At 36.6% G+C, this 13,250-nt stretch overlaps 1 protein-coding gene across 1 annotated transcript in view; it reads left to right on the top strand.

The window, feature by feature from the left end:
• Positions 1 to 3: 3 nt before the first annotated feature.
• The window catches only part of CTSC (cathepsin C), a gene marked incomplete at its 5' end in the record, with an annotated part of 32,819 nt that continues 19,572 nt past the window's right edge, over positions 4 to 13,250 (top strand). Inside the window, 2 exons of the mRNA XM_008584720.1 lie at positions 4 to 169; positions 1,985 to 2,130. Of these exons, the coding sequence (XP_008582942.1) occupies positions 4 to 169; positions 1,985 to 2,130 (312 nt within the window). The remainder of the gene's footprint in view (positions 170 to 1,984; positions 2,131 to 13,250) is intronic.

Genomic DNA, 13,250 nt, shown 5'->3' with positions numbered 1-13,250 from the left:
GGTCCCCGGCCCCGCTCGCTGCTCGCCGCCCTCCTGCTGCTCCTCTCCTGGGTCCGCACCGTGCGGGGCGACACACCTGCCAACTGCACCCATTCTGACCTGCTGGGCACCTGGGTGTTCCAGGTGGGCTCCGGCGGTTCTCAGCGCGACGTCAACTGCTCGGTCATGGGTAAGCCGCTGGCGCCCCCGGCCCGGGACTCCTCCAGGTCGCTTTCTGACCCTGAGCACGAATTCCCGCAGCGTCCACGCCACCCCCCACCCCGACCCCAGGCCGACGCTCGTAGGTGGCGGGGAGCATCGTAGGCGGACTCCGGGTCCCTTGGGGTACTTTCTCCCGCGCCAGGGTCCCAAAGTTAAAATTGAGCTGCTGAGAACTGCTAACTTCACACTGTGTTGGTTATCTTGGTGCTTCAACGTTTTTTTCAGGAACTTTTTTTCTCACTTAATTTTTGTATTTGTTTGTTTGGTTTGGAAGAGAGTTAAGAGCTGAGATCTTTTAATTCCCTGGCCCAATCTGACAGGTTTTTGGTTTTATTGTCCTGGTGAAGACAAATGGGTTCAAGGACTCTCAAGAATATACCAAGATGCTTTCTCCTTTTGTTAGGTTTTGGGAAGGAGCCCTGTGCCCAGAGATTTTGATGTTGGGTGTGTGTCGATGCTACTGGTTGTACAAAATTCTTGGTACAACTCCAGAGTTTCTTGTATTTCAGGAAGGTATATTAAGGCCTTTAAAAAACAACAACAACAACAAAACCTCTTTACCCAGTAATTATATTTGGAAGTGCCCAGAGCCAAGCACAACGCATGGCTCATGGAAGGCTCTCCATAAATATCTAGTGTTTAAACACACTGGGGGTAGTCGGGAATCCTTCAGATAACATGGCTACCCCTCGGTCAAAGAATCTAGTGAAGCGGGGAGAAGAAAACAGAATCATGGGTCAGAAGAGTCACCCTCTTGCTCTGCCCAAACCCTTACAACCTGTGATTTGTGCAGATGAGTGAAGCTATCAGCTATAATTTCCTTATCAGCAGAACAAATATTGTCAAGTCATTTGTTACTTAAAAAAGACTTTTTTTTAACTGTCTAACTTTAAATGACTATGGCATTTTGTAGTCCTGGACATTACAACCAGTTTTTTCTTTTAACAGTTGACGGTGGGGCAGAAGATCAGGATTTTCACTGCCCTGTCACATGTAATCTCTCATGTCAGAGCATTAATTTGAAACATGAAAAAACCGAAGTGTGGAATTCTTCAGATGGACACAGATGAACCCTTTTCAGGCAGCCTCTGCCTGTAAACCTATCTTGACCTTAATCTAGTAATTAAAAACACCCACAGATTTGAACCCTCATCTTATGAAGGTTAAATGTTTAATTGCTACAAGCACTAATTAATTTTATAGGAGAGAAACCTTGAGTTTGCTCAATACTTTGGAAGGATTCAGATTCTGAGGTTCTAAACTGTAGAGCCGTGTTCATTTGGTCTATCAACAGATCATTTCCTGTCTTCTCCTGGACCTAACACATTATCCTCCTCAAGATTTGACAGCTAGTCCTTTTTTATGTTTTAATCTCTTTATCCCTTTATTTTTATATTCTCTTTTTGACTATCATGTTATCTCCTCCCCATTTCTGACTGTAATTTTCAACGTCCCCCATTCCTCATTTTGTTTAGTAGAAAAACTTCTTCAGTTATGGATGCTCTGAAAAGGTGGGTGCTATACTTCTGGGGTTTCTCTGCCTGGGCTACATGGCCTATCTCTATCTTTGAGAGCTCTCACTTTCCAGACTTGCCTGAGACCCCTCCAAGATTGTACATAAGCAGCCAGGTGGAGACATGGATTTCTTTTCAAGGGTGACTGTGGGCCCAAATTAGGTAGCATGAAAGGAAAGCAGCTCAATCAAATAATGGAAATTGAGGAGATTCTTTCCCCCATTGAAGTCCAAATAATTTTCCTTTATTATGCATTTTCTTTTCTTTAGGACCAACAGAAAAAAAAGTAGTGGTGCACCTTCAGAAGCTGGATACAGCCTATGATGACCTTGGCCATTCTGGCCATTTCACCATCATTTACAACCAAGGCTTTGAGATTGTGTTGAATGACTACAAATGGTTTGCCTTTTTTAAGGTTAGTTCTGTTGGAAAATGCATTTACATTTTCAGTGATTTGATATCTGAAGCCTCTTCTGATTAGGAGACCTTCAGATTTTAATTTTAAAATTTTCCTTGGTCTGATTAAAGTAAAAGATAGACCATCCAGTCCAGCTTGTTGTCCTCTCTTACTAAGAAAGAACTGTTGTCCATTATATTTTAACACACTGCTTCCAATTACAGACACACTCTGGGTTAAAATAGTTTCCCACAGATTGCAGTTCATCCCATGTGTTCTTCTGAAGTTGGGCCTTCTTTTTTTATAAGCTTAGTATTGAATTGTTCAAGTAAATTGGATCCACATGCCTGAAATTAGCTGTTTCTCATTATACATATAATATAAATACAGACTTTTTCATGGGAAAGAGTTTACAGCCTTTGGAGCATCTGGTAAGAGTTGGCAAATTACAGGAATTTGTGGGAAAGTAGAGAACGAGTCTGAGTGAGAAAAGACAAAGTTCCAACAAAGGCCTAACTTCTAAATTTGTTGTAATTTCTCACATGAGTTGTTATTGATCAACAGGAAATGGTCTTCCACCTGAGCCAACCATATTTCTTAGAATAATAACTCTCAGCAAGGTTTTTTGTTTTGTTTTGTTTTTTTTCTTAATAAGAACCTCTTTTTAAAATGGAGGGGTGGGGAAAGGAAAGAAAAAAGATAGGAAAACGTTGCTTCTTCTCAACTGGATTGGCTGGTTTGATAATCACCTGGTGGGAACCAGTCTATCCTTGCTGGCTGTTGATGGTTCATTTGATTAGCTGAAGCCCATGCTTAACCTTTTATTAACTGTTTTTAATATCATCCCCCAGACACTGTATTCTTTTAAAAAACAATAACAGTAATTTATATGAATTTTTAAAATTGTAGTATGTATGTGATAGATGCATGCAACTTGAATATAATTCTTGGTCTGCATTCTGTTTAGCCTCAGGCTTTGCAGACCTCTCATAGTTACTTTCTTACAGCCCTTCTAAGGCTATTTACCTTAGAAGAATCAGTTGCTTATGGAGTTAAAGAAAGATATTCAAGGCAATTGTTACCACTTACCGTGAGCCTTGTCCATAACTTCCTGATAGTGGTTGTCATCTTTTTCTTTTTCCTCTTCCTCTCTTGTTTGACACACAATACACACTTAGTTGATATTTGTTTAAAAAAAAAAAATGAAAATGAACGAAGTGAAATTCAGTTGGAAAATAGATTGAATAAATTATTCATTTAAGTGAGAGAGATAGATGAGTAAAGAGTTTGCCCATTTTGCTTAGAAAACTTCATTCTTGAATTCTGCAGTATTGGAAAAACTGGTGGGGGAACTTTTAAAATCACCGTTTAATTAACTGAGACACAATAATCAGAAATAGACCAGGTAGGCAATTTCTCTCTTACTATTTTTCATCAGTTTATTCTCAGCTGAAATAGGAGTTCAGAGCTAGTGGGGACAGAGGGAATAGCTGGTATCTGAATGAGGAATTGGAACATTTCTTTGTATTTCTTTTGAATCACAGTATAACACTGTATTTCGTATTTTGCTGTAGCCTCAGAACATTTGTCACATCAAGTCAATAGAAAACCACTTAATAACAAATAAAATTGTAAGTGTTCTCAACCTTAAGTGGGAAAGTCAATATATGTGCCACTGTAGGGTGGAGCCTTGCCTGATCATATGCTTATGGATAGCATTGGTCAAAGCTTATTCTTATTAGGCATGACAGTAGGACGAGTGTTCCTACCCTACTGATTTCAGTATGTCTTTTAAAGTGCCTAATTGACAGAACCATTGACAGGGCTCTGTTTTTCCTGCAAAAAAATCAACTACTCTGACTGGTTAGTAGATCTGGTGATAAAGACCATAATTTAATAAGCAGAGAATACATAAGATACTTATTTTTAAAACTTAACATAATCAAGTAGTTCCAGATAAACATATTTTGCAAAGTGATAAAATGACATGTTATTGTAGCAAGTCCAACTGCAAGAGTGATGGAAAGCAGAGTTAATATTTTTTTAAAAAATGATAGAATGGAGTTGACTTTAGATAATAGCAAAGTCAAACTCTTTTGACGATATTTGTTAACACAAAAAGTTTGCTGGATTTTACCACAGGTACCAGGGTATTTCCTGCAGTGTGTTAGGGAAACCATGCTGGGAGGGGTGTGTCACTCAGGAAAAACACAAGCCTATTTAGTGAGTAAAGCACATGAGAATTTTTCCTACAGACTTAGAAAGTATCTTTTAAATTAAAATTATTTTTAAAAATGAGAACTCATCAAAACTTTAGTATTTTCTATTCAACTTTTAATGTCTTATGTAAACTACAACAGTCTACTTAACCTGCTGCCATAATAGAAATATCTGACAAATTTTTGCCATGCATAACCTGCCACCCTTCTTCTGTACGTTGTTATTCTACAAATCAATTTGGTTTCTAGATCTCTCTGCTGACTCATACTGGACCCTCCCACTTGCTTCCTTTTACTTTCTTCAGATAGGCTGTCATCAGATTCTCATTGTTGTTCCTGCTAGAGTTTGTTGAGTAGTTGATAAATGCAGAGTGTGCCCTTAGGCTGCTGTTCTACCTCCTCCCCTGTAGCAGGCTGCAGCTCAATAGGACAGACACAAAGTTCTTGGCATTCTCTGCTTTCCAACTTTGAAGCAATTGTGATACCATTCCTATTGCTAGGAACTTGCTTAAGTTCTCCTTATTCAGACCTCATCTGAAAGATGAGCATTTGTCATGATTTGGGGTACCTAAGCCTGTTTTTACTTTGTTTTAACTTCTTGAGAAATTGGGGGTGGACTAGGCATGCCCTATCTTCTTTCGCATGTGATTTCAATTTAGATAAAAGCTTAGAAGGAAATAAACCTCTAAAACTTCCTTTGCATAGTTTGAGTTGGGCAGGAAGCACTAGATATATATTTTTTAAAGATACTTTTCGCTGCTTATCTTCCTGCTGGTATTTCAATACCTGAACAGTTTGTGGAGGCTACAAAAAAATCCCAGATGCATTTAGGGAGCACCCAGGCAGGTACCTAAGCACTTGAAACAACCTGGTGCAAAACAATAAGGAATAATTAGACCTATGACAAAATGGAAACTTTCTTCAGAAGGATTTAATTTTAATTTGTTTTTAAACCAATGTGCTGGCCAAAACAGAGGACAATACTATCTGCAGGCCAGTTTCTAAGACTATCAGATTTTAATAGTATGTACCAATTTGTTATACTTGGCACACTCCAGCAAATTTACACCTCTTAAAAGTACCTTCATATTAAAAGCAGCCAACCTCTTGTATAAAATACAGCACAACAAAACAATGTAAAAATGCTTCATTATTCCTGACTTTATGTGATGGGTGAATAAGTGATTATTTTTTCTTCTTTATGCTTTTATGTATTTCCTTCATTTTTTTATGATGAGCATGAGGAAGGAAGTCATGTGAAACAGAGTAAGCTCCAAAGAATGTCTTCAAGTTGAATGGGCTTTCTAAGCTTTTATTGTTTCTCATTTCACTTTCTTTGAAGCACTAAAAGAAACTGACTAGAAAGGGAGCAGTAGACAAGACAAGTCAGATTTTATTTTTGAAGATTTAACTACTCAAGGGCTGAAGAAAATACAGAGAAGTGAAACTAGCCTCATGACTGGAAACTGTATTAGGCAGTGGTCAAGAAAATCTCACTGATTTCTAGTTGAGCTCTTGTTTGGGGCTGTCTAATCTTAATAGAGCTATATAAGCTTAAAAAAAAAAAAACCCACTCACAAAGCAAAAAAACCTACCATAGGTGTTTCTAAAGCAGGTGGCTTCCCAAAGCAAGAATAATATGTTGAGAAATCAGTTCCAGAGGATTTAATTGCCCATTTTGTGTGCTAGTGATTTTTAAATTTCGAGCTTGTCACAACAGCCAGAAATGTCAGTTGTATTTCTACATTAAAGGGTTTGGGAATTTGTGCCATTTTCCCATTGTGCTTTCTGGGTTCATTTTTAAGATATAACAATTTTAGAAGACATGTTATTGAGATAAAGTGTACTTTTAAAAGTACAGATTGGATTCATCAAGCTTAGAACTTTTCCTTTTCTTTCTTTTTTTTTTTAACAACTTGAAGTTTTAAGAATATCTCAATTGAGGGGAAGTGTCAGAAGTTTAGCACTTAATGCATGCCTGACTATGTTTTCTTTCATGATGATGCTTAATCTCAACACAATGACTCAGTTTACCATTGTAAACTCTTTGTAGGATGTCACTGATTTTATCAGTCAGTGGTTCATGCAGCTGGGAACTGTGGGGATATATGATTTGCCACATCTGAGGAACAAACTAGGTGAGCTCTACTGAAATATTTTTAACCTTCCTATTAAAAGCAAGCTTCCTTTCTCCCTGGTAGCTTATGCAAATTTATGTCTGTTTATTCTTTAGAGAATAAACAGAGAGAGACTGGAGAGATGGTTTTCTTATGGATATCTTGCTTGAGCCTGCTTATCTGCTACTTCTAAACTTCCCGCACTACTTTATGAGTGATTTTTCCACTTTAGTATTTTCTGTTTGCACAGGTCAAATTAACTCTCCTAAGAATAATACTTGTTAACATAAGTATACTTATAACATAAGTAGATATGAACCCAACAAGGTAAAGACTCAGTTAAGAAAAGGTTGACTCAAGTTTAGTTCACATTCTTAGAGTAGCTGTGCTGCCTCAGGTTGCTTATTCTTTTCCTGAAAAGACTCCCTCAAGAGAAAACCATGTCAGGTCCCAGCATTTTAGGTCTGTCTTCCAGTAGAGAAGATGACTTGTTCAGAGAAATTGACCTACCTATCACTTATCCCTGTGAGACATCATCTATCTTTTTTAAAACTGGCTTCTACTAAAAACATAGAATATTGACTGGGAAGAGGAGGGTATTTTTTCACTCCTTACATTCTCCTCACGTTTTCAGGATAGATGTTTAAATCACTGCTCACACTGGATCCATAAATTTAGATGTCTAAAATTTTGATGAAAAGATAAGTAGCTAGATAGTAAAGTTGGTAGAGTCTTACACTTGCATTTTAACATAACATTCTTTCCCTTTTTCCTTCCTCCTTTATTTGGCTCTTAAGTACTAGAAGTGAGTTATGGAAAAGGTAAACTCTACCCTAAGTGAATCATGGTGCAGTATATGCATGTATGGGAACAATGCACTGTACCCCACAAATATGTACAAGTAAATGTCAAAATATACTGAATAAAAAAAAGACAAAAAGGGAACTGGGGACAGACATTGAAAGCATCATAGCCTTGTCCTGTATCAGCATTTTTCCAAACTTTATAATGGACCAGCAGTGGCCAGCACGTCTGCCAGGTAGGAATTGCTCATCGGTTGTGTCACTTCATCTTGTTAAGCTTTAAAGATTGTTCCAGGCAGCCACTAATAATAATGGGTCAATGTGTGCATTAGAGCTGTGAAACTAATAAACTACTTTTCAACTCTTTCTGGCAGTGGAATAAGTGTAGAATGTGTTAAATAGCTTTTATTTATTTTTATTTTAGAAATTCTCAGAATCTTATATATATTGCATGGTGGTAGCTTAGGAGGAAGATATGATAGAAAGCTTTCCCAAAATAGATTACCTTATTTTTTGTGGAAAAAAGAAAATGGTGACTTTCAGAATGCAGTTTATGAAATTCTGTCCTAAACTTCTTCACTCCTCCTCCCAGTTAAAGAGACACCAGTAGAAAAGATAAGCCCTGGTATTTATTATTTTTTCTCTAAATGGGATAAATAGCCTGGATATATGGATCCGAGCAGCACTAAGCCTACGTTTATAATTTGTGAGGTATAATGTGTCTAAGTTGCTAGAATGTTGTCTGTTTCTTAAGTACATTTCAGAATTATATTAGGTTTATACAATAGCAGTTACTTTCAGATGCATGTGCTTAAGCATGTTGGCTACATGTGCAATATCTGTTGCTTAAGCATTCAGCTTGAGAATGGCAGCTTTTTGTGAATGTCTTAAATAGCATTAAAAAAAATACCAGGCTCTCAAATATTAGTGCTGGTATTTTTTTTCTTAAAAGAAATTCATATGATTAAATGTTATTAAGAGACAGTATGATCCTGGTTGGTTGTAACCCTAGTTTTTTGTCTTGTAGTTATTAAATAGAGCATCTGTTGAGGGGCTTTTTTAAAACTGCAGCCACGAACAGACTTTGGGGCTGAGGCAGAGCAGCATGCAGCAGTGGACCTACCTCTAGCAGCTAGCAGAGGCCTCTCGCAGCTGCAGTCCATTCTGGATTCTTTATTTGCATGTAAAATGCACAGGAGTCCTGGTGACCTACCTCCAAGACAGCTGCCCTCCTGAACATTTCCTTGGAAAGCAGTAACCGCCATTTTGGAATGTGAACAACCAGAGACTGTGAAGGAGAAAGAAAAAATGACTGGAAGAGATAAAGTCTTAGGTGGTTTCATCGTTCAGCTTTTTAATAAAAGGAACAATATGTAACAATAAGGGGTATTTTTTCTCTTTTGAATACTCTTCTATTGCAGTCATTTTTCTAAACTGGTCAGGATTTGAATTTTGTGTTTCGTTTTATTCACAGTGCAAATTTTATTTGCATTTAAATTGTTTCTTCCTGAGTTGCTTTTCCTTTCTCTTAATTACCTTGAGGAACCCCAAGAACCTATTGTAAGGAGGAAATAAGGCTTCAGGATCTATTGAGATAGACAGGTACAAGTTATTGGAGGGAAGATTGTCCCGTGGAGAAAATATTTAAAGGAAGGGAAATAAAAAAGAGGCTTTCTCATATAAGCCAGACTACTATAGAGTATCCTTCTGCAGATTACAGACCTGCAGTACCTCTGGCCAGAAAGATGGTATAGTTAATATTACTTCTTCTTCCTCTTTAAAAAAATAAAAAATAATAGGTGCCAGCCTTGTGCTAAGAACTTGACATGCTGTAAGTTACAAAAATTCCATAAAGTGGATATTACTAGTTTGATTTTACAGATACAGAAAATTAGTCTCAGAGTGCTTAAGCTCTCACAGCTTCTAAATGTAAAATGCTACAACTAGTCTTTCAAGCCTAAAGACTTCCCTGGGGCTAAAGAGTGAAAGAAAAGCCATTTTACAAAAAAGTAAATGGTATTTATAGTTACATTTGGGTAGATTTTCTGGTGAATTCCAGTCTGTAAGCATCATGAATACTAGCTTAGTAGAATAGAATGTGTAGTGCATTAGTTCTTGTCTAAGTCTTAGGAGAATTGCCTTGAAGTTTGGGTTTCCTTACCAACAAGGCTATTCATTTTCTTGCCTAAACCAGGGTCTTTTTATTTAAGACAAAAACTTACTTTCTCCTTTTATAGTCTCAAAAATTGGAAGGAGAGCTTAGTAAACTTCAAATTAAGTGCCCTTGCCAAATTGACATTTCTCAAACTATTGTTCACACTGGTTGCTATCTTTTAGCTCTTTCCTGTTAAACAGTGGATGACTTCGTCCTCACTTAGTTTAGGGATGACTCATATTACCCTTGGTAAACCTAAAATGTGGGACTACACCTAATCCATATTGTCTGGGTGGACTTTTCTCCTGCATCTCTGCTCGAATACAAGAATCTTTCTTTAGTAGTTTTTCATCATTACTTTATTGATTCAGATGACTTTTTATACCGTCGGAGGTACTCGCCTGCTATTCTGGGAAGATCTTTCTCATAAAGACGAAGTTATAGTATAGGTGACTGCTCCTACCTGGATACTTTTTTTCTATCTCACTTCTGAACCTGATAAATTCTTCATCACTCAGGACCTTGATGCCACCTCCTCTGTGAAACCCTCCTAGCTCTCTCCATTAGTGAGAGAAATGTGATTACTTTGGTTCCCATTGCACTTTGCAGGTACCTCCAATTTCATGCTGTGTTGTAATGGGATTAATTGGTAGCGTATCTTCAGACCGGAAATCTGTGTTTCTCCCTGTATGTCTTCCATACCTAACGCACATCGAACTTGGTGCTTGGAAAATGAACCACACTTCTGTTTCTTTCACATACTTTTTGCAAGTTATACCACCTTACAAAGAATGAATTTCATAGGATTCTAGCAACACAAATCAGAAATGGTGCTATATTTATCTTGTTTTTATTCTCTGCTGTAAAAATTATTATTAGGTTACCTGCCTGCTGAGTTCTAAAGTGGTTGAATATTTTCAAGTTGATTTTCAGGATGTAAATAACCACCAAAGCAACTGATATGTATTTAATATGGAATTTAAAACAGTTTACTAAAGCCTCTTTTTGTTTGTGTCTCTGGGTAGTTTTGCATCTAAATGTTTCGATTATGGAAGAGAAGACTTACTGGGTATGAAATTGCAGATACATGTGTTAGAAGGCCCCACAATATAATAACGCTTAGCATTCTATGTCCTAATTGCCTGTTTGTCTTCCCCTCTGGTCTTTAAACTCCATTAGGGCAGGGATCAACTCTGTATTACTGTTTTATTCCCTGTGTATGGCATAATACATGATAAGTAATAGACCTTCAATAAATATTTGTAAAAGAAAATTGAATAATGTATCATTGATATTTTATTGCTGTGTTTCTGGAAATTTTGTTACTTTTGTGTCCTTAGAAGCTATGGTGGACCCCCAGGCCATATTTGTTGATTTAGTGGAAAAGAGATGAGAGCCTTTTAAATTTTATTCTGTTTATGTTTTCATCTTCCTGTGGGCCTACAGAGGCCAAGATAGGGCTCAAAGTTAAAAATAGTAAAGTTCTAACTTTAAAACTACTGGAAACTAAATTAGCTGTCAAGAGAAATAGCAAGCTTTATGACTGCAGTAGTTTCCCAAAGCCTGGAGAACCAATGATTTGTACTAGCTTGGAATGCTGCAGGTTACACCTCACTTCTACTAAGTGTAGTGAGGAGCATGAGATTTCTTCCAACCTCATTGTTTAAGAGTTTATGAGCAAGGAAGTGAGAAATGAGCCCAGGGACTTTGACTACTTTGCTGAGTGGTAAGTTGTAGTTTTCTTAGCTAATTCTGGAATGTACATTTTGGTTGAAATCTAATTTAAACTAATTTTCAGCACTGGGAATAAGCAAATTTATGACCCTCCATTTTCACATGTAAATCTAACTGCCAATTCTTTCAGTAAAATGCTGGAAATTATTTGGTTGCTATCACTATTACAATTTCCTGGCAGTTTTACAATTCATTCAAATTCAACTTTTAAAATAAGTGGTTCAGCCTAGTTAGTAGGTGGAAAACTAGAGCTGATGCTTGGAACTGACATGGGGAAGTTGGTTTCTTTCAGAGGAATGATATAGTACCCTTGGATGGGTTTGGACAGTTTAGTAAAACTTGCTTTGATCTCTTTTGTTGCCATCTAAAAACTTTTACTCACACTGTAGACCTGATAGCAAATAGAAGTGGTTAATTTGCATAGACACCTACAGTAAACAAAGGGCAAAAATTGAATAAACATTCTTTGTTTTTCAATATTGCTGAAGTGTAATATCTCCATATATATGGTTTATCATTAAATTATTCAATTTCATGAAAGGTACTCTTTTCTGAAATGGTGAACCATCTTGATGGTTTAGACTTAGATGTCCAAATTTTTTATTATGTATTCCACAGTGTATATAGATACATTTAAAAAATTATATATGTATGACTATGCTAATGTTTGTTATAAAGCATACGAAATATTAAATGATTTTTCTTTCTTTCTTTTTTTTTTTTTTATATTTTGGTGGCTGGCTGGTACAGGGATCAAACCCTGGACCTTGGTGTTACCAGCACCACACTCTAACCAGCTGACCTAACTAGCCAGCCCTTAAATGATTAAGTACCATTTGATTTATTTATTGGTGTCACAAAATCATGCCTTACCAAAATATTTCATAATGATATCATTTAAAAATAATGTGAAATATGGTCATTATCATGATTTTATTGCTAAAAAGCAATATTACCAATTAACAATTTCATGACTGCAAATTTTCAACATTCAGAAACAATTCTCTAATGTGTTTTAAAATCTTTTAAATAAAGAAGTTCAGTAGGTTTTGATACATTTTTGTTAAAAGTATGAAAGTGTTAGGTTTAGAAGGGTGTAGAATTACTGAGTGGTATTGGGATGATGACAATTTAATAGATAAATTTTAACTGAAACATTTGCTTTATTATTGAGTAGGATTAGAAAGTGAGTATCACAGTGATGGAACCATCTCAAAACATGTTTTAAAAACTTTATCTTTTAACATGACTGACAGAACTCATAGGAGGAATAGGGCAAATGTAAGCCTTACCATTTTCTTATGTTTACATCATTAGTGTTACACATTGTGGTTTCTCTACTAGTATATTTTAAGCCACTTATTTTGTGAGAGTTAGCTTGATTAAGTCATGTAAGATGCTTAAGTCAGTTTAAGCAGGCCCATGTAAAAGGGAATATGCTTTGTCCTAACCATCTTGTAGGTACTTATTAGCACAATGTGCCTAACAGGTGAACATCTGATATTGGGACAGAGTGGGGGCATCAGTGTTGCTTTGTATATTAAATAACAGTGGAAGTTGGTTTTCAATTTTATTTTTATATTACAAATATAAATAGAAATTGTAATACTTTCCAATATCCAGTGAATCATTTTTTCATTTCATTTCGGAAACCCCAGCTGACAGGACAGAACCCAGTGTCAACTGCTCAGTTGACAATATGGGAGAGAATGTAAGTTCTTTGAGGGCATGGATGAAGTCTTAAACTGCTTTGCATCTTCCATGGTAACAGATGATAGTGTTTATATTGTTACTTGTTTAGTGTTTTATAACTTCTTAAACTCTTCAACCTTCAATATCATCTTTATCCTTCATAGCAATTCAGTGAAGTATCTGTCATGGATATCATTCCAATTTTCAGAAGAGGAAATTGAGGCTCATTCATTGTGACTTTCTCAAGGTTACATAAATAAAAGGCAGAACTGGGATTTAAATGGCAAAGTCCTTTTTTACTAAACTGCCTCTGTCTCCTAGCCAGTGTGTTGCATAAAAGTAAGTATTCAAATATTTGCTAAGTATTATTAATCAAGGAAACAGTGGAACACGGTTTAAGTGATTCCCCCCCCCCCCC

Source organism: Galeopterus variegatus, unplaced genomic scaffold (assembly GCF_000696425.1).
Source record: "Galeopterus variegatus unplaced genomic scaffold, G_variegatus-3.0.2 Scaffold3346, whole genome shotgun sequence".
NCBI classification, from domain to species: Eukaryota; Metazoa; Chordata; class Mammalia; order Dermoptera; family Cynocephalidae; genus Galeopterus; species Galeopterus variegatus.
This window is presented reverse-complemented; position numbering and strand designations above follow the sequence as displayed.